Source organism: Bos grunniens, chromosome 29 (genome assembly GCF_055505025.1).
Source record: "Bos grunniens cultivar Pamir isolate PY7600 chromosome 29, Bosgru_T2T1.0, whole genome shotgun sequence".
Taxonomy (NCBI): domain Eukaryota; kingdom Metazoa; phylum Chordata; class Mammalia; order Artiodactyla; family Bovidae; genus Bos; species Bos grunniens.
In genome coordinates this window covers 29,021,294-29,044,123 of record NC_141193.1, presented here as the reverse complement: position 1 = coordinate 29,044,123, position 22,830 = coordinate 29,021,294, and the positions used below count along the sequence as shown (strand labels likewise).

Genomic DNA, 22,830 nt, shown 5'->3' with positions numbered 1-22,830 from the left:
CATGCTTAGGAGAAGGATATTACAGGAGCAGGGGGAATAAACTTGTTATCTTTGCTGACAAAACGAGGTCTTATAACCTTACCTAACAGATTGGTTAACCACAAGGCCAGATCTTCTTTCATCGGCAGCAAATTAGCTTCATGTCTGCTGGCCAGCCACTGGCTATACTGATGCATATCAGAAAGGCCAGGTCCACTGCGTACCTTTGGGCTCAGAGCAGTGCACATTATTTATCCACTTGTAATACCTGTTTTGGAAACAAAAGAGCAATTGCTTTTTATACAGACTTCTCTTGTTAAAACCTTGCTAAAAATGGCACAGTAAGGAACAGGATCTGCAGACTTTTGGATGACAAGTCAGGTTATTAATTATTAACCCCCAGGAAACAACCGTTTGCTCTATCAGTACTGGCCCTTGTCAGTTTTGACCAACTATTTGGTCAGAAACAGCAGCAATCAAAGGTCAAATAGAAAAATCAAACAGTAAGCTCTATGCTTGTAGAAAACATCACATCTGGAAAAAAGTCAGTTTTGAAAGCAAGAAATTCCATTAAAATTTTGGTATCCAAATTGTAAACCTCCATTGTTTGGGTTAATTTTTGAAGCCATAAATTTCCACAGAATTTTAGGACTGAATACTAGCAATGACAGTATTTAGAAAATTTCTTATCGACATATGATCACTACTCTTCAAACTATTACCTATGAGATTAAGCATAGCACTTGGTTCTTTACAGATGGCCAAGTGATCATGTACTTACACTTTAAAAGAGTTGGGTGGGACACAGGAGAGCTTGCACTTTTTAAAAATTTTTTAATTGAAGAATAATTGCTTTACAGTGCTGTGTTAATTTCTGCGGCAAAAACAACATGAATCTGCTATAAGTATGCATATATAGTTAATGGAAACAAAACCCAAAGAGGAACGGTGACTCAACCAAAATCATAGGGTTAGATCATGGCAGAGTCAGCTTTGAACTTGGGTCTTCATACTGTAAGACCATTACTGTTTTCAGAATGACACATTTTATAATAGTGTCATCAAGTACCCATATTATAATTCAGGAATTACACCTTAATTCTAATAACTATCATCACAGGTTTTCTTTTGTCTTACTTTGTACCTTCCCACTTCATAAGTTTTGCATACCAGGGTTTATTTGTAATCATCTTTAGCATAAAAGTAATTACATATATCTACACAACAAGAAATAAATCACTCACCTATGAGTAACACAGTCCTCAAAGTGGGTTGCAGGGGGAAAAAAATGTATGAATATATAGTTGGCCTCGAATGTAACACTACATTCACTTTTTGCATTATTTATACGACCTAAGACTGTAGATATAATAATGGGGCAGTAAAGTAATAAACTCATAAGTTTAACTATGTGTTTAACTCCATTCTATATGCAAATAGTGCCTATAAAATAACCAAATGTATTATGACTGAATAAAAGGAAAATGTTTGCAACTGGCAAAAAGTAAGATTTATATGCTATAATAGGGTTTTCAGCTATATTTATTACTAATGGTACTTTAAGTTTACTGGTATAAGTTGTATATAGCCTTGTTGGTTTTAAAATTTGAAACCTTACATAGCATTCTTTTCCAATTAATCTCAAACGCTTCTCAGCCTAGGTTAATTTTTGTCTTTTAAAGACAGCTTTAAAAAAAAATTAGACATTGGTATTCACAAAAATGTAAAATGTGATGGTCTTCCAAACATTTTGCTGCAAATACCTAAAAAGTGCCATCAGTATATAATTTAAAAGCACAATTTCATTTCCAAACAAATTATGCTTTGATTTCTTTTTTTGCACAAAAAGAATTACTATAAATTTTCTTTGAAAATATCTTCTGTAAATCTCTAAAGTGGTAACTAGTGAAAATGTGCAATATTTTATCACCCCTTGCCCTATTCTATTAAATTGTCATTACAGGTGCCAGGATATTGCAATTGTCTATTTTCTTTTGCCATTTATCATGAGATTATTCATATAAAGTCCTAAAAGTTTTCTCCAAAACCTGTGACTAAACCAGAAGCCTAAAATATTTTTGCCCTGGTTCTTTAAAAAATAGGTCCAATACCAGTAAAACAAAACACCTCCCAGTAGGTGTTTAGGATCCCTACAAGCTAAGCTAGCCTCAGAAACAAGCATTTTAATAATACATTTAAGCCCGTGATTCATACATTTAAATAACTAATTGAAATCTTAAAAGGGTTACCTCTAAAATGCCTTTCTTCTCAAGACACAATCTCTCCCACTACTCTCCTGAAAGTGAGAAGTGGGAGTTCAGTAACTTTACCTACATGCTATTATGGGCTCTGCAACTTCCATTGAAGCATCAGAGTCCTATTCTGCTTTGTAAAAGCAAGAAGACACCTCAAATTCTTAAGCTCATTGTCCAGCAGAGAATTCATCAAGGGATAGTTTACAGTAAGCCTAATGGCATGTAACAGTTTCAATGAGCCAGAGGGACACAATCTGTCCCCTCAATACTTCTAAACAGTGAAGGTTTATTTTCCTTGACAGTGGCACATTTATTTCTCATGCAGTCTGTCCCATATTTTGCCAGAAATGTAATTCAAACTATCTTTTAATATTTACAGGTGATTATTAAGTCAAAACAATAATTCAGCAATGCTTGTTATACTGCTTTGTGTATAATCAAAATTATATTTAAAAAATGAAAAGAAAAAAAAACAGAATCATATTTTCCCAGGTGACAAAGGTGGAGAAAAGTTTAGTGGGCAATTGGCATATGATAGAAGTTAAACGATTAAACATATGCCAAATATGTAGAAATCTAAAGTCACTCATAGATAGGGACTCTTGTTTAAGGAACTCTTCTTGTTTAAGTCCCTTTTGAAAAAAACTTAGGATTTTCATCCAAATTCTTCTGATCCTTTTTTCACATTTTAAAACACCGTCAAACTTGGCTTGACTCTACGGTTTAGCTGTGAGTCACTACTTGGTGGTCTTGGATTTAAATGAGGCTGAGATATGAACAGGAAAGATGGGCATGGGCCCAACTAGCAGGACCAAAATTTGGACTGTGAAAGAATTACCCATGGTGAAGCAGTTTCCAAATGAAAGGATTAAATTGGGGTGAGCAAAGGTCAAATAAATTTAAATTATCCAGATAAAAAGATCACTACAGGATTATAAATGTTTTATAATTTTCAACAAATGTTTAATCCATCTGAATGAGTTGAATTAGCTCACAAAGAACAGATTACAAGGGAAATGTCACTTCTGATCTTTTGAATATATTCAAAAGTATGTGAAAACCACTAGAGATGCCAAGGGGTAGCTTTTAAAGATAGGAAATGAAATGATGAACAATACACTGACTTGAAAAAAAAATAGGTTTTGAAGAAAGAAAAAACTTTCTTCTAGAACATATCTAAATACTGGAAGATGTTACTGTTAAAATTTCTATAATCTAAATATTTTAAAACTTGATAAGTAACTTTGGTAATACAAAGCAAAATCTATGCTTTGAAAAAAAGGAGTAAGGATTCAAAAGCTTCTTCTATGGCTTCTCCAAACTTTATGGGTCTATTGAAAATGGATAAATCAACCCTCAGGATTCGGAATTCAGAAAAATAAAACTTAAAGGGAAAAACATGCAGAAATTTAATACAAAATTCTTCAAAGAATGTGTGTGTGTGTATTTTTTTTCTTTCTTTCCATAGACGTGATTCTGGAATAATCATTATGAATATGATGAGACTTGAACTAGCCCAGGGGGAAGAAGAAAAAATTAATGACTCCGTAAGTAAAATATCACATGTTTGAAGACTTGGTTTAGTCTGTTGTTTCAGAATCCCAGCTGAAGACATCAGTTTTGACTCTGAAGAAAAGTTACCTAGACTTTTTTGCCACCTAGAGGTGTTCTTTGATTATAATCAAAATGGTTTCTGATCTATCTCTAGTCTTTGTTGATGTTATTTTAAAAAATCACATTATTGCATGGAAAATAAATTGGAAAGAAAGAAAAATAAGAACAAAGTGAAACACATACCCCTACTGTCTGATATTTAATTCTGTTAAGAAGCCTTATTAATAGAATATTAGAGCTGGAATCAGAAGTTCTGAAGTCAAATACTAGCTGTACCACCTTGCTATTTAGTAGTTGTTCTATTCTAGCCCTGTGACTTTTTCTCTTTGTACTTGAGTTCTCCAGTATGTACATTGGAGGCTAACACCTCACATATACTTGTGAAAATGAAATATTTGTGTCAGTATTTGGCATATATTTTATATTCAACAAATACTTGCTAAATTGAAATCATCACCATAGGAAAGATGCCAAAATAAAGCTTCCATTGACTTATTTTTGAAAGAAAAGAAATTTTGTAACAAAATAGGGATACTTTGTAGAACTCTAAATCACTAAGAAAAGACAAAGGATAAGGGGGAGAAATGAAAACTGATAAAAGTATTGATGAAGAATTCCTGGCAGTCCCAGTGGTTAGCACTCTGCACTTTCACTACTGAGGGGCGGGTTCAATCCCTGGTCAGGGAACTAAGATTTTGGAAAAGGAATGGTATAGCCAAAAAAAAAAGATAAAGTATTGGTGAAATAAAACCATAAATAATTGAAAATCCCAACTTTTCTTCATATTGAGAGGTATGAAGACCCCAAGATGATGAATGAAATGTTGAGCTCCAAGATGGGTAATTTACATGTGTTTTTGACAGCAAATTTTGGTAACATATTACACTTCACTTTAGCAGCAAAGACTTATAAGCCATTAAGATCGAGGAATGCCGTATCTTTTAAATTAAATGTGACAGATGTCACCTCCGCCAACACACACACACACAGATGCCTCACTGTGGCCATTTAAAACAGAGTGCTAATGAACCCACAGTCAAGGGTCCTATCACTAAAGGCCACCTTTGTTCTCATTTAGAGCATTGACCTCACTTTTATCTAGTCAGTTTTGTGTGCTATAGGAGTAAAGCATGAAGAAAACAAATTTAATAGGCCAATTTCTTTTAAAATGAAAGTTAAATAAATAAAAACACCTTAAGTCAAACACCCTTCAAAATTCCCAACGTAGAAAATGCTCTCTTTCAAGTTAGACTCAAAAAATTAACAACCAAGGATGGCTCTAGATGGCTCTTTCATCATTCTGAGTTCTTTACATCTATCGGATTCATTTTGGCTGACCAATAATAGCTCTACAAAGCTATATATTCTCAACCAATGTCAGGAATGCAAAATTTTACAGAGAATAAAAGTCCAAAATTTAACCAGGAAGGTAATTTTAGATCTTGTAAATGGACCTTTGCTTCTGGCTAAGGGGAGTGAGCAACTTGTCTGAAATTGAAAAGTGCCAAGCATAAAGGCAAAATGATACTAGTTACTACTTTTCCTAATTACGTAATGAAATCTTTAAACTCAAATGGGTCTTAGACTTACCAGCCAAATTCATGGTAATTAAAAGGGACTGTAGGCTTAAGATGTTTTGGCCGAAGTAACAAGTCTATTTAGTCACAGTCATTAAAGGTATCCTATCCAAGCCCTCCTGCTAGGATATGCTAACACTCAAAGAATGCTAACTCTCTTTCAGGAGTCCCTTTCTTACCGTTCAGCCCCATGATGATTTGCCTTGAACCAAATGATGGTACACCTGCAATAATAATTCCTTCTCAAATCATAACCAAAAAATTAAGACTGAGTGGGAATTAATTTCTTGTATTTTCTTGGCATAAAAGATATTTAAAGCTTTGCTGTTTTTTTAAATTCTACTAAACCATTCTTTCAAACAATTTAGCTCGTTCTTGGACTCCTACCAGATAAATTTCAGACTTTATTTGAATAGAAAGCCATCTGAAAGTCATTAATCAATTAGGATATTTAAGGACTTACATCCAAATTCATCTAAGTTGAACATTAATTCATAAAAAGATGTTGTTGTATGTGTACGTATGTGTGTGTGTGCACTGTTTGCAATAAAAAAAGATTTCTGTTTTCCATAACTATAATGTAGTTGAGAGTTAGCAGAGTTCTACATTCTGTTGAATATATATGTAGTCTCATGTAAGGGGAGAGCGTACGTAAAAACTCAACTGACTTGACTCTGAAAAGATTTAGGACAGAAACATTACACAAGCATCTTACTCTTTTTGCCAAGAGATATTTTCTACCTTTCTCCAGTTCTTTTCTCTAGTCAGAAAACACTGAGTGGAAAATCTTGATAGCTGTCTAGCAGAAATTAAAGGAAACAGCAGGATCTCTGTACCACCATATCAAAACCACAAAGATACCAAAATAACCTTACCATAGGCTCCAGTTTTAACTCCCCCTGCAAACAAATTTGTTAGAATCTCATTGTTTGACTTCAACCAAGGTAACTTTGGCCTTCCTAAAATTATGCATAACATACTTAAATAGAAGAGCTGACATTGTGCCATAACTGCAAGTTTAACTAAGATTTCCTACCAACATACTAGGAAACTCAGTGGCAATCACATAACTTTTTGTACCAGATTAAAGTGTGTCTTGTAAATTTATTTCCCAGCAAAGTACAGCCCACATCACAAAGTATGGTCGTTAGGGCTAAAATGAAGCACTAAACCCCAAGTTTAGCAGCACACAAGCTGAAATGCAAGCTTTCAGAGCCCACTCAGGGAGCGTATGCAAAGCCTGCAGTGTGCATTGCAAAGGCTGCCTGTCCCATGCCTCAGATGTCTGTCCCTTACCTTGTCTTAGGCACTGAGAACCAGGATGCCCATGTTGGAGAGGACCACCACAGTCACCACCTCCTCCTCCTCCACAGTTAGGGGGGAGCATTCCTTGAGAAGGAACTCATTGATCAATTTCAAAGCCAGGCTGGACAAACCAGATTCCAGCTGGAGTTAATCAGTGTCCACACTGCTAAGAGGCTGGGAGAGAAAGGCAGTGAGCAGATGGGATGGTTCTCAGCCTGGCCTCTGTGAATCTCAGGGGATAGGTGGGGAGGGAAGGTGGACTTCCTCTGCCTGGCTGGCACCTCCGACCTGTCTGAGCCTTTATTTAACACTAGGCAGCCTAATGGGTGTTCCTGTACACATGCAGATCTTATTTCCTGGGCAAAGATCTCCCAGAGTTGATCTGGCTTTGCTGGAGAGGGATCTTGGGGAGAGGAAGGAGATGACAAGAGAGATAGTAAAGTTTTGCAAACACTTGACTGTAAGAGGATGAAGATGCAGGGGCTGAGAGGATGAAGATGAAAAGGGTGGTAGGGAGGAAAAGCTTTGATTTCCAAAGAGTTTAATGGACAACCACTCCTCCTCCCTAACCCATAAGAAACCCATAAGGTTTCTACCATAACGTAGAAAACAGAATCTGTTAACCTCTGCTTTTGTTTCCTCTATAAGACAGTAGAAATGTCTGGGCTAGGCTGTGTGTGTGTGTGTGTAGTCGCTCAGTCGCGACTGACTCTTGGCGACCCCATGGACTGTAGCCCTCCAGGCTCCTCTGTCTATGAGGATTCTCCAGTCAAGAATACTGGAGTGGGTTGCCCTGCCCTCCTGCAAGGGATCTTCCCAACCCAGGGATCGAACCCACGTCTCCCGCATTGCAGGCCGATGCCTTGCCATCTGATCCCCCAGGAAAGTCCCTGGGCTAGGCTAATGGCAGTTTATTCGGCGTATAGAATTTAATCTTGCCAGGATAGTTAATGCTTCCAAAGCCAAGCTGGCTCTTCGGCTCCCCGAACAATTCCAGATTCCAAAACCTTGCTCTTTGGATCCAAAAATCTCCCCAAAGGAGGTTGATTCATAGGCTAACCTAGCGTTTGTTTATCCATGTAATAAAAGCTCAACTCTGTCAAATTCATCAATGGGACACAGCATCACCCCAAATCACGCGTGTCTCATTGTTTCCTCCCAACCCGTCCTCCCTCCCGGACTCAAGTAAAACACTCAGGATCAATCCACTAAGACCATCCCCCCTCCGCCCTCCTCTCCTCCATGAGAGACAACGCTGAGCAAGCAGACAGGGACCCTTCTGCACGACTGCCTAAGTGTGCATTTACGATCGTGCTAATTAGAAGTCCCTACTTCGGTAGCTGGTTGGCTGAGCCGCCCCCAGCGGGGGCTTCTCTAGGCGGCGGTCGCTGGGACTCCTCCACAATAGGGATGAGGAACACATGGTTGCTTCCGGGGAGTCAGAGGGTCCCCCACCTCAGTGATCACCCACCCAGAGCCAGAGCCCGTCCCGCAGTCCGCAGCACGCCACCCTTCCCACCCGCGTCCCCGAGGTTATTTGCCAGGACGCCCCCACCGCCCCCGCCGTCCCCCGGGCTGGGATGCAGAGTGTGCGCACCGCGGCGGCAAGAGGGTGGCGGCGGCGGCGTCTGCGAGCGGGGCCCGCCCGCCTGCTCACCCCACGTCCGGAGCTGGGCTGCTGGCGGCGCTCAGCGGCGCCGGGGCTGCGGGCTGGGCTCGCGCGGCGTCTCGGGGCCGGCCCCCTCCCTGCGCGCGTGCTGCTGCAGCAGCTCTCCGCACCCAAGCAGCCCGGCGGCGGCGGCGGCGGCAGCTCCAGCCGCACGGCCCCTCTTCATACTTCTCTGATGGCTCCTCTCGGTGCTGTTTGGGAAAACGATTTTTACCCCCGCCCCGCTGCCAGAAACAGATTTCCTACATTTCATCAGTCCACGCAGACCGAGCGGAAGTCAAATGCTTACTTTTTCTGGTGGACAGCAAACGCAGTTGACACTGATTTACCCTTCAAACGGGGAGAGATTGTATTACAAGCCCTTGGCAGCAATTCCGAGGTTGGGGCCAAGCTCCAGCCCCCTCCAGGTCCCCCAAACACTAACCTAAGAGAGAAGGGGGCGGGAGAGGCGGGGGTGTGGGGGGGCGGGTGGAGATCATATTTAACTCAGGGTTTTTCACAGAGTCAATGGCTTTAGCACAATATTAAAATTGGGTGTTGGAAAAGTTTTGCTTTCCTGGCCAGTGATTTTTGCAGACTCGGAGACATGAGCTTTCCAGTAACTTCGGCCACTCTTCGTTCCAAATTGAAACAGTCTGATTTCTTACAATTCCCTTTAAATATCAGATTGTATAAGAGGCTGTTATTCATGGCGGCTGTTTTCGCTTTACACAAGGAAATACACTTCCACCTTTCCTTCTCTCAGTCTGGGCTCAGCATTACGTTGAATGTCATAGACAATTTTCTCCAACTGTTGTTTATTAGGGCACTATTCTGAGATGAAAAGTCTTCCTGTGAAGCAGACAGACAGACGTGCAACTGTCTGTCTCCTTCACCTCTAGTAGGCATGTGACCTCTTGAACTCAGGGTCCTAATTCCCTCCAGTTAGTTACTCCTTTCCATGGAATGTTGTTGAAAAGGATCACTTTTTGTTGTTGTTATTGTTCATCTGTTCATCAGTTTCACAAGCATCTCCATCCAAGGATGGTATGGCACAGGTATTCTAAACTTGTCTTGGATACCATGTTTAAAACCGTGAAGCTCAGCTGGTAAGGGATGTGCCTACAAATGCAGGAGACTCCTGTTTGATTGCTGGGTAGAGAAGATCTCCTGGAGAAGGGATAGGTTATCCACTCCAGTGTTCTTGGGCTTCCCTGGTGGCTCAGACAGTAAAGAATCTGCCTGCAATGCAGGAAACCTGGGTTCCATGCCTGGATTGGGAAGATCTCCCGGAGGAGGGCATGGCAACCCACTCCAGTATTCTTGCCTGGAGAACCCCCATGAATTCTACAGTCCATGGCTTCATAAAGAGTCTGACACAACTGAGCGACCAAGCACAATATACCACCACCCCATCCCAACCTCCCCAACACCTCACACACACAAAAGAAACTACCCGTGCGTAGACAACAGCCAAGTGATGTGGATAATTTTAAATATAATTGGAAAAATTCATTTTGCACTTATTATTGCTTTCATCTGGAAATGGTTATTTGCTCTAAAACATCTAGAAACTTAATCAGTTCTTTGGTTGTAGTAGCAGGGCAAATCATGAAGGGGAGAAAACAGATGGAAAAGTTTGGTGAAACTGAACTCTAAGCTTTTTATTTTAGTTCAATTGGGTATTGCAGTTAGCTCCATATTTCTCCTTGGGCTTCCCCATAAAAGGGTGGGGGGGAGCCATTCCTCATTTTAAGGAGAAATGGCATCATAAAAAGGCCTACCTTACTGCTTACATATGCCTCAATAACAACAAAACATACAGAATGGATTACTGATGAATTTGAGTAATCACTGTCAAAATAACATTTTTTTCAAAATTTAACCAGATAGATATGAGTGTTCCTAGAGCCCCAACAAAGAACTGTTAGTTTCTAAACCTACAAAATGGAAGTAAAATCAAACATCCTTGACAATTTTTCATGATCAAAATATCACCAGCCAATAAATTAAGTATATCCAAAGCATATAATAAAAGTTTAAAAAGTTTAACACCTAGATTTTCAAAAGCTCAGATTCTCTTCTACTATCTATATAAATTTTCTTGTCACATCATTCAACATTGATATTTTAAAAAGTGAAGTGCAAAGACAATAATTTTGTTGATTAAGGGAATTTGTTAAATCCAACTTGGGACAATCAGGAGTCTTCCAGAAGCACTGGGAGAGAATCATCATCCAAATTACTCCCTTTTATGCCTCTTTCTTCCAGGTATTTTACATTTTAAATTCTCCATTATATCAGACCCTCTGTCCTTTGAGCAAAAGCCAAAAGAAAAATACGAGGAGAAATATGTATTTTCTCTCTTAGTATCTAAGAGTTGATACTGAATACTGAATATTCTTCTGGTGACAAAAGAGAAGTAACACAAAAGATTTCTGAAGAGGCAGCAAAGTGGATTTTCATTTGATTTTTTCCACTTGATCTTTATTTTGTTTTTGAAAATCAAATTTCTACTTATGTATTCCAATCCGTCACTTATAAAAATCTGTCAGAAAACCTTTTTGTCCAGGAATTGTCTTGCCTTGTTCGCAACCTAAACACATTTGTGTTAGAAAATCCTAGTGACTTGATGATAACTTCCCTCATGTGAAGGTCAAGGAAGCTAATGTCTCACCTAATGGAGTGAAAAGTGTCTAAATACATTCTTGAAACATAATGGCATAAGTGGGGATGTAAACTGATGCAACCACTATGGAAAACAGTATGGCGTTTTCTTTAAAAAACTAGGAATACATCTACCATATGAGCCTGAAATCCCACTACTAGGCATACACACTGAGAAAACCGTAATTCTAAAAGACCCATGTGCCCCAATGTTCATCACAGCAATATTTATAATAGCTAGCACACGGAAGCATCCTAGATGTCCATAGACAGATGAATGGATAAAGAAGTCGTGGTACATTTATACAATGGAATATGACTCAGCCATAAAAAGGAACAAATCTGAGTCAATTGCAATGAAGGTGGATGAACCTAGAGCCTCTTATACAGAGTGAAGTGAGTCAGAAAAACAACTATCATATATTAACATCTATCTATGGAATCTAGAAAAATGTTACTGATGAACCTAGTAGAGAATGGACTTTGGACACAGTGCGGGAAGGGGAGGGTGGGATGAATAGAGAAAGTTGCATTGACATACATATATTATCATGTTTAAAACAGATTGTTAGTAGGAAGTTGCTAAATAACACTGGGAACATCTGGCACTCTGTGATGATCTAGAGAGATGGGATGAGGGGAGGGAAGGGAGGCTCAGGAGGGGATATATATATATATATGTAAACATCATATGTACACATAGCTATACTTATACATATCTATACACACAGACAGACACATATACCCACACACAATTACATATATATATATATATATGTATAATTATGGCTGACTAGCACTGCTGTACAGCAGAAACCAACAAAAAAATTGTAAGGCAATTTTCTACAAATTAAAAAAAAAATGTTCAGTGAGTGTAAATTATTGTCTAGACAATAAAGACAATCTCAGTTCAGTTCAGTTCAGTCACTCAGTTGTGTCTGACTCTTTGCGACCCCATGAATCACAGCACGCCAGGCCTCCCTGTCCATCACCAACTCCTGGAGTTCACTCAGACTCATGTCCATCAAGTCAGTGATGCCATCCAGCCATCTCATCCTCTGTCGTCCCCTTCTCCTCCTGCCCCCAATCCCTACCAGCATCAGAGTCTTTTCCAATGAGTCAACTCTTCGCCTAAGTACTGGAGTTTCAGCTTTAGCATCATTCCTTCCAAAGAAATCCCAGGGCTGATCTCCTTTAGGATGGACTGGTTGGATCTCCTTGCAGTCCAAGGGACTCTGAAGAGTCTTCTCCAATACCACAGTTCAAAAGCATCAGTTCTTCAGTGTTCAGCTTTCTTCACAGTCCAACTCTCACATCCATACATGACCACAGGAAAAACCATAGCCTTGACTAGACGGACCTTTGTTGGAAAGTACTGTCTCTGCTTTTGAATATGCTATCTAGGTTGGTCATAACTTTTCTTCCAAGGAGTAAGCGTCTTTTAATTTCATGGCTGCAGTCACCATCTGCAGTGATTTTGGAGCCCCCAAAAATAAAGTGTTACACTGTTTCCACTGTTTCCCCATCTATTTCCCATGTAGTGATGGGACCAGATGCCATGATCTTCGTTTTCTGAATGTTGAGCTTTAAGCCAACTTTTTCACTCTCCTCTTTCACTTTCATCAAGAGGCTCTTTAGTTCCTCTTCACTTTCTGCCATAAGGGTGGTGTCATCTGCATATCTGTGATTGATATTTCTCCTGGCAATCTTGATTCCAGCTTGTGCTTCTTCCAGCCCAGTGTTTCTCATGATGTACTCTGCATAGAAGTTAAATAAGCAGGGTGACAATATACAGCCTTGACGTACTCCTTTTCCTATTTGGAACCAGTCTGTTGTTCCATGTCCAGTTCTAACTTTTGCTTCCTAACCTGCATACAAATTTCTCAAGAGGCAGGTCAGGTGGTCTGGTATTCCCATCTCTTTCAGAATTTTCCAGTTTATTGTGATCCACATAGTCAAAGGCTTTGGCATAGTCAATAAAGCAGAAATAGATGTTTTTCTGGAACTCTCTTGCTTTTTCCATGATCCAGCGGATGTTGGCAATTTGATCTCTGGTTCCTCTGCCTTTTCTAAAACCAGCTTGAACATCTGGAAGTTCACGGTTCACATATTGCTGAAGCCTGGCTTGGAGAATTTTGAGCATTACTTTACTAGCGTGTGAGATGAGTGCAATTGTCCATAGTTTGAGCACTCTTTGGCATTGCCTAAAGACAATCTAGTTAATAAAACTAAAGACAATCTAGTTAATAAGAAAAACTAAAGACAATCTAGTTAATAATAAAAAAAAAGTCAAACCAAATTTAAAGAAAACAAACTTTTTTTTCCTCTTTAAGTTATCACAGTTTTGGAGACTCTAATATTGAGAATTCCTGGGTTACTGTGTGTTTCAGGTGTCTGAACTTTCAATGTTGTCTTGAACAGGAACCATGCCTTTTCTCTAAATGTAAGTATATATGCATATGAGTGTATATATACATATATGTTTAAAGTGATCAATACAATTATTTTTTTTTCCTTATTTATAGGCTAACTTCCCCTCACTCCTCAACCCCAACTCCCCACTCATGGAAATAATTACATTCACTTATTCTAAAAAGTGGGACAAACCTTCAATACATGATGGAGATTACCGAGAATTTTGAAATAAGTTAAATAATGTGGGAAGAGACACTGGATTAAAGTAAAATAAATTTCCAAAGGTGACCAAGACGTTCTTCCATCCATGAATAGCTTCAAAAGGGCACTTAAAGATGACAAGTGATAGCTTTAGATGTAAGAAAAATGATACAGAAAGCAGCATAAAAAGACATGCAATGGTGCTGAAGAAATGTAATAAGTGGATGATTTACTAACTTAAAGCAATGTAATAAGTGAAAACATTTATTTATGTTTTATTGAAATAATTTATTAGGGCTGCAAAATATATTTTCCTACCTAGCTAGTGTCTTGGCCTGTGATATAGGCCTTCAATTGCTTTACATTGAAATAAAATTTTTCAAATGTCAAAAGACAAACAAAGTGGATTTTATAAGTCCTACTATGAAAATTACAAATACTGTTAGGGATAAAAAGTCAATGCTATTACTTTTCATCACTGTTCATATATAAAGCTACAAAGGATAAATTAAATGGGAGAAATTTCTCAGGAAAAGTTTAAGATTTACTATCAGTTTGATATGCAACTTACTCTCAATGGAGAACTTTAAACTTTATAAGTATAACACAACAGTAGCACAGATATCCGTTCCCTACTGGGCAAAACCCATATTTTTGCAAAATGTGTGTTATATATGAGCATATGTCTTCTAATTTTTACACAGGGGATAGACTGAAATCATTTCATGAAATATATCATGTATCTTGTCTCGTTTAAAAATATCCTATGCAATATATACAGTTATGTGATTCTTCTTGTGTAGGTCAGAGTTGTGTTTTTTATTTTTCCAAATATTTGTGTGGTTTGTTTCTATTAAATCTTTTATTAAAATATCATGCTATCCTAATTGAAAGAAGTTTGAATTTAATGTCTAAATGAAATATTTTTATAACTTTGTTTTTTTTACACCGCTTTCATCTCCAGCATCTTAAATACCATTAAGCCTTAGAGTAAGCGCTCAATAAATAATTGCTGAATGGACAGATGACCATTATAGAAGAAGCCAATCTGTTAGGAGGCTTACTACTTAATTGGTTAGATTTTTATATATTGTTTTGAATTTAGTAGTTTGGAACTGGAATAGAAAAAACTAATGTTAAAATAACATTATAAATGATAGTTTCATTTCCAAGTTCGAATCATTTCATCTGGTTAAATGCAAGTAGATTTCAGTAAAACAGATGCATGCCTCTGTGCCAGGTTTATAAATGAGGTCAGTCTATGTCACCTGTCACTTCATTAAAAACCAAGGTTGATTTGGACTCAAGGTTTAATCATAACCAATACTATGAGTGAGTGAAAAGTAATAGAAAATATTACTACTTCAGGGGCTTTCAAAAAAAATTTTTTTTTTTTTTAACCATGATCCACAATAAGAAATACATTATGGAACAGACATATGAAACCACACTCAGAACACAACCAAAACATGTTTCACAAAACAGTACTTACCTTCCCCAATTAATGCACTCTGATATTTTTCTGTTTGGTTTTAATCTTTTCTGTGCCATTCAGTTGAAAAGAAATGCTGCTGTGGAGCTACTAAATTTATTTCACAACCCACAATTTGAAAAAAAAATATCTGACTTAAAAACTAAGCTGAGGAGAAAATCAATCAAAATTGAGGTAGAACATCAATGAACAGATGGTTTCATTATAAAGAACAGAACAGATGTGCATACATATATTCTCAGCAGTAGACGACATGATGTAATATCCGTCACAATATCCCCAACACTGTACACCTCACACCTCCATGCCTTTGCTCATGCTGACTCAAATGATCTTTACCTTTTACTTTCTCCCTTTGAAGAAATCAGATTTCTTCTTCCATGAAGATCAGCTTAATCATCACCCTCTTTGTGGTTCTCTTGATTTCCCTGGCAGAATGTTGCTGTGCCTCTGGGTCCAGGGCTCTGGGATATTTTCTATTTCTTTTATACCTCATTGAGGATGTAGTATCGTGATTGTGTTCTTATGCACCTATCTCCTGTACTAAATTGTAAGTCCCTAGAGAGCAGGAACTCCCTAGGGTTGATGAGGTTCAAGCAGGTTGATGAGACAGAAGGGGGAACTGTGCCCATCAAAAGGGAACTAAATGGAAATCCCAACGTAAAGATGGCAACAGCTATTAATTCTGCATCATTGTGGATAGACACATTTACATTATAAATGAAATTTTCCTGTCACATTTCTTGGGACTCTACTGCAAGTAGACATTGATACAGTTATCCATTTGTTTTTTAACCCTGATAATTATAAATTTAGGATGACAAGTTTTCCTCCCCTTATAATGGGGTTACTGTGTCATTTAAGCTGAAAATATTGTAAGTTACTTTAATATACCTAACCTACCAAATGTCATAGCTTAGCCTAACCTATGGGAGAAGGCAATGGCACCCCACTCCAGTACTGTTGCCCGGAAAATCCCATGGATGGAGGAGCCTGGTATGCTGCAGTCCATGGGGTCGCTAAGAGTCAGACATTACTGAGCGACTTCACTTTCACTTTCCACTTTCATGCATTGGAGAAGGAAATGGCAACCCACTCCAGTGTTCTTGCCTGGAGAATCCCATGGACAGAGAAGCCTGGTAAGCTGCAGTCCATGGGGTCGCACAGAGTTGGACACGACTGAAGCGACTTAGCAGCAGCAGCAGCCTAACCTATATTAAACACGCGCAGAACACTTACATTAGCTTATAGTTGGGCAGAATCATCTAACACAAAGCCTATTTTATAATGCAGTATTGAAAATCTCATGAAATTTATCAACGACTGTGCTAAAAGTGAAAAACAGAACGGTTGCATGGGTACAGGATGGTTGTGATTGTATCAGTTGTTTACACGGAGGTCACATGACTGATGAGGAGCTGTGGCTGCCCCGCATCGTGAGAGAGTAACAGAATATCACCAGCCTGGGAAAATATAAAAATTCAACATTTGAAGCCTGCTTTCTACTGAATGCATTTTGCTTTGGCACCATCTTAAAATCAAAAAATCATAAGTTGAACCATCCTAAGCTGAGGACCATCTGTATTTTGTTGAAAGATGAGAAAACTTGCTGAAACTTCCATTACTGAGACTGTAACTTACACAAACATGGAATCTTTGCTACTGCTGATTTATATGAAACAGAGAAATGAGTTGTAAACTTATCAAAGGGCTTTCCTAGTACCAAAGAGTAGAGTGAGCAACAAGCCAAGAAAATAGTACATCTAAATCGAAGTGAATGAACTGTGCAGGAAAGGGTCAGAGTCACGGGGCTTCTCTTGGCATTAGGAACTGGTGCCCTCCTGCTGTTACCACCATAGCCACATGGACTCTCGAGCCATTTGCAAAGAGATTTCAGTGACCATTATTCCCACTGAAGCTGCCGAGGAACAGACATACTAATTGTGCTAATAATTGTCACTGCAGTTAAAATAATAACCAAGTCCAGATTTGGAGACAGACAGGTCAGGTTCTAACTTCTTCACTTGCTGAAAACCATAGCAAATTACTTAACCTTTCTATCGATTTCCACATCTGTGAAGTGGAGTTAACAAATAGCCCCTCTCATAGGCATTAGTTGAACATTATATCAGATCAGATCAGATCAGATCAGTCGCTCAGTCGTGTCCGACTCTTTGCGATCCCATGAATCGCAGCACACCAGGCCTCCCTGTCCATCACCAACACCCGGAGTTCACTCAGACTCACGTCCATCGAGTCAGTGATGCCATCCAGCCATCTCATCCTCTGTCGTCCCCTTCTCCTCTTGCCCCCAATCCCTCCCAGCATCAAAGTCTTTTCCAATGAGTCAACTCTTCGCATGAGTTGATCAAAGTACTAGAGTTTCAGCTTCAGCATCATTCCTTCCAAAGAAATCCTAGGGCTGATCTCCTTCAGAATGGACTGGTTGGATCTCCTTGCAGTCCAAGGGACTCTCAAGAGTCTTCTCCAACACCACAGTTCAAAAGCATCAATTCTTCGGCACTCAGCTTTCTTCACAGTCCAACTCTCACATCCATACATGACCACCGGAGAAACCATAACCTTGACTAGATAGACCTTTGTTGGCAAAGTAATGTCTCTGCTTTTGAATATGCTATCTAGGTTGGTCATAACTTTCCTTCCAAGGACTAAGCGCCTTTTAATTTCATGGCTGCAGTCACCATCTGTAGTGATTTTGGAGCCCAGAAAAATAAAGTCTGACACTGTTTCCACTGTTTCCACATCTATTTCCCATGAAGTGATGGGACCGGATGCCATGATTTTCGTTTTCTGAATGTTGAGCTTTAAGCCAACTTTTTCACTCTCCTCTTTCACTTTCATCAAGAGGCTCTTTAGTTCCTCTTCACTTTCTGCCGTAAGTGGTGTCATCTGCATATCTGAGGTGATTGATATTTCTCCCGGCAATCTTGATTCCAGCTTATGCTTCTTCCAGCTCAGCATTTCTCATGATGTACTCTGCATAGAAGTTAAATAAACAGGGTGACAATATACAGCCTTGACGAACTCCTTTTCCTATTTGGAACCAGTCTGTTGCTCCATGTCCAGTTCTAACTTTTGCTTCCTGACCTGCATACAGATTTCTCAAGAGGCAGATCAGGTGGTCTGGTATTCCCATCTCTTTCAGAATTTTCCACAGTTTATTGTGATCCACACAGTCAAAGGCTTTGGCATAGTCAATAAAGCAGAAATAAATGCTTTTCTGGAACTCTCTTGCTTTTTCCATGATCCAGGAGATGTTGGCAATTTGATCTCTGGTTCCTCTGCCTTTTCTAAAACCAGCTTGAACATCAGGAAGTTCACGGTTCACATATTGCTGAAACCTGGCTTGGAGAATTTTGAGCATTACTTTACTAGTGTGTGAGATGAGTGCAATTGTGCGGTAGTTTGAGCATTCTTGAACATTATATAAAATAATAATAATAATAATACATGTAAAATAGTTTGGTAGTGGTAGTAGAGTCGCCAAGTCATGTCTGACTCTAGTGACCCCATGGACTACAGCTCCTCTGTCCATGGGATTTCCCAGGCAAGAATATTGGAATGGGTTGCCATTTCCTCCTGAAGGAGACCTCAAACCTGGGTCTCCTGCAATACAGCTGTACTCTTTACTGACTGAGCCACCAGGGAAGCCAAAAATATTTAGTTTACTGTCTGACATATTGCAAGTGTGACATTAAGGCTGTGTCCTCAGTCATGTCCATCTCTTTGTGACCCTATGGACTGTAGCCTGTCAGGTCCAGGTTCCACTGTCCATGGGATTCTTCAGGCAAGATTATTGGAGTAGGTTGCCATTTTCTCCTTCAGGGTATCTTCCCAACCCAGGAATTGAACCTGTGTCTCCTGAATCTCCTGCATTGGCAGGTGGATTCTTTACCACTGAGTCACCTGAGAAGCTCAGAAAAAAAAGCTAGGTATTTTATTATTAACCAAGGAACTAAATCATCTTATTGACTCATTATAAAGAATTCTCTGGGATAAAGAAGTTATCATCATTAAAAATAGAGAAGATCAGAGAATTTTATGTATCCTTTCTCTGAAGATGACATTACATTATACACCCTTTAGAAATCCATATTTGGACATTCATTATTTAATCATCCATTCTTCTATCTCTGTGTAATTTTTCTATATAGATGAAGTTGCAGGATCAGATCATAGGTTAATAGGAAAAATGAGCCATTAAACCACACAGGTAGGAGTCAGATTCATGTCTGAGTTTGACTGGTTTGAAGGTCTGGGTTCATTTCCCTCCTTCCTCCCTCCCTTTTTTCATTTCTTTCTTTCTTCCTTCTATCCTTGCTTTCTTTTCTCGTTCTTTATAAGGAGGGAGAAGAGTCTACACATTAACTGAATTTATGTTCAAATGTTTGAAAGTAATAATAAAATACTCTGAAAAAAAAAGTCGAATCATTTTTTAAAAGAGGATACTGTTTCTGTTGGGCTTCCCTGGTGTCTCAGTTGGTAAAGAATTTGCCTGTATTACAGGTGACCTGGGGTTTGAGCCCAGGGTCAGGAAGATCCCCTGGTAAAGGGAATGGCTACCCACTCTAGTATTCTTGCCTGGAGAATTCCATGGACAGAGGAACCTGGTGGGCTCCCCTGTGATCTCCTGAGATCATGGGATCACAAAGAGTCAGACACGGCTGAACAACTAACTCACATTGTTTCTGTCAGGTATCCTAACTCAGCTAGAGGTTCCACATCACATAGAATTAAGCCAAATCCCTTATAGCAGGATGAGAAAGAACTCACACAAAGAACACAGCAGGAGACACTGAGAAAAGGCTTTTGAGTAGGAAAAGTGAAGAGAAGGTTTCAAACTCTGCACAAAATTATCTCATCTTTTGGAATTAGCTGTAGGAGAGGACAGATGGGAGTCTAGGCAGACAGCTATTTAATTGGCTCCTGCGACCTAAACAGACTAAATAGCCTAGAGACTGAAAGACACATATTAAATAGAATTGGCTTATACGATTATGGATGCTGACATCCCAAGATCTGCAGGGTGAGCTGGCAAATCTGGAGTCCCAGGAAAGCTAATGATGCAGTTCCAGTCTGAAGACCAGCAGTTTCTTCAAGAGCCAGGAAGAGCAAGGTCTCAATTTGATTCTGAAGGCAGGAAAAGGGTAATATTCCAGTTCAAAGTCCAGTCAGGTAGGAGAAATTCTCACTTACTCTGAGGAGATTCAGGCTTTTTGATTCTATTCATGCCTTCAACTGATTGGATAAAGCCCACCCACATTAGGGAGGACAATCTGCTTTACTCAGTCTACCAACTGAAATGTTGATCTCATTCAAAGGGCCACTAGAATAATGTCTGACTAAATATCTGGGCACCCTGTGACCCAGTCAGAATGACACATAAAATTAACCATCACAGGGGAAATAGATGGAAAGAAGCATTGGTGCTGATTTAAATATTCTAATCCTTGATTCTCAGCAATCTAAATTCCATCATGTTCCATGCAAATTAAGATGCTAGGATGAAAATAATCATGTATTAACTTGAAAAGAAAAAGAAAAAAAAATGAAAGTAGTATTTCACTGTGGTGGTTTAGTTGCTAAGTCATGTCCAACTCTTGTGACCTCATCTACTACAGCTTGCTGGCTCCTCTGCCCGTGGATTCTCCAGGCAAGAATACTGGAGTGGGTTGCCATTTCCTTCTCCAGGGGATCTTCTTGACCCAGGAATTGAACTCGGGTCTCCTGCATTGCAGGCAGATTCTTTATTGACTGAGCTATGAGGAAAGCCAATATTTCACTATGTTCTAGTTGAAATGAAGTATGATGACTTGAGTTCTGACATATACTTTCAGTACATGTTTAAGCACCAAAAGATGTTAATGAATACAAAATAAATGTAAATATTCAACTAATCTTGCAATATAACAAATGTGCATGCATGCAGATATGCTCAGCACTGTCCAACTCTTTACAGTCCCATGAACTGTAGCCCCCCAAACTCCTCTGTCCATGGAATTTTCCAGGCAAGTATCCTGGAGTAGGTTGCATTTCCTTCTCCAACATAACAAATGTAGCCACTGTTCATTTACATATATTAACTAGGATTTTTATCTCTTTACATACATTGAATAGAAAATCAATATTATATCTTGTATCTCTTTACATATGTTGAATAGAAAATCAAGAAGAATCTTTTTTCTGAAACATCTTTCCCTTTAAAGTATCATTTATTCTGCTAGCAACAAATTAATGAGGCATGCCTTGTTTTTTTCTGAGGCAAAGTCCCTAACTGCATAGAACTTATATTTTCCCAAAGACAGAAATTAAACAAATAATCCAATAAAACTAATATACAACATATCAAGTGACAATAGATGGGCTCTGCAGAAAAATAAAGTATGGGGTAAACGTGATGGAAATTGCTGAGAAATGGCAGATGTTATAGGTGGTCATGGAAGGCCTCACTGGTAAAGTGACATCTGAGCCGAAACCCAAAGGAAGTAAGTGCACTATGCAGATTCCCTAAGGACCACTGCAGACAGAGGAACAGCCAGTGCAAAGTCAGAGGCAGGGGAATGCTGCAAATCAAATGTTCCAGAAAAATCAAAAAGGCTCCTATGGCAGAGATGAGTAAAGGGTGAGTAGAAGGAAAAGTCAGAGAGATTAGGGGGAGGGCAGTGGTCCAGATCCCATAGGGCCTTGTAAAGAACTCGCCTTTCTCTCAGCATTTGAACAGAGTGACGTGATCAGATTTACAGTTTAAAGCTGTCACTCACTCCTGGGTAGAGAACAGACTGCAGGAAGACTTTGATTAAGTTCAGGGAAAATGGTTTAATATCTATTGTAATAATCCAGGTGCGAGGTAATGGTGACTTGGACTTAGAGTAAGGAATCGAATCCTGGATATCTTTTGAATGGTTATTCTTTTCTCTTTGCTTCACACTCTTTTCTCTCAGTTTAAACATTTTGTAATGAAGATGAATTATGTGAGCATCAAATCCCAGTCTACAATACATCACGCATGACATATTCCACTATGAATTTATTTATGACTTAAATTTTATCAGTGATGGATGACGAGGCAGTGTGCTAAACAGACAATGAGGACCCCTAAATTTTTTCTGTAAGGAATGCTGTAGTTTACTGAAGTGGAAAAGACTTTGGAAGAAGTCATCTTGTTTTGTTTTGCCTTATCTTGTTTTGAGTGGGGTGGAAACTAGGTTTCTAGTTTTGCATAAATTTGATATTGCTATTTGATATTCAAAGGAAGCTCTTGTGTGGTCAGTGGAGCCCAGTAAGAGTGTGAATCAAAAACAACGGAGTCTTTTAAAGGCAAATGTTATGTATACACACAAGTATTCAGTTTCTATTCCTCCTCCTTACAAATACATCAGATTATATAAAGGCTCTCACCTACAAGACTGGGGAATTGCTGAACACAAGTAAAAATATCCTCATTTCTAATTGTTTAGTTACCAATTGTTTTAGAACTCTTGGGGAGACCTAGTTCATTCCTACATTGTGATTTTAAATCTTCATAAAATGTTTTAGGAATAATGGATGATTATGGACCAAGGTATAAGGCTCACATGATTGGCTGCTGCATTTGACAACCAATGCCTTGGGGAAGAAAGAGTGTGAAGAAACAGTAGTCGTGACCTAGAGGTTAAG

At 39.0% G+C, this 22,830-nt stretch overlaps 1 protein-coding gene across 9 annotated transcripts in view; it reads right to left on the bottom strand.

The window, feature by feature from the left end:
- The window catches only part of GAS2 (growth arrest specific 2), a 180,216-nt gene that overhangs the window by 139,374 nt on the left and 18,012 nt on the right, over positions 1-22,830 (bottom strand). For 3 of the 9 annotated variants that reach the window (XM_086385717.1, XM_086385712.1, XM_086385715.1), the window contains exons 1-2: positions 6,722-6,919; positions 83-247 (exon numbers count right to left, since the gene is read on the bottom strand). In XM_086385717.1, the coding sequence (XP_086241843.1) occupies positions 83-227 (145 nt within the window). In that variant the 5' untranslated portion in view covers positions 228-247; positions 6,722-6,919. Of the gene's footprint in view, positions 1-82; positions 325-6,721; positions 6,920-8,327; positions 8,833-22,830 lie in introns of those variants that run through there. The other 6 variants (XM_086385708.1, XM_086385710.1, XM_086385711.1 and 3 more) reach the window with 6 other exon arrangements.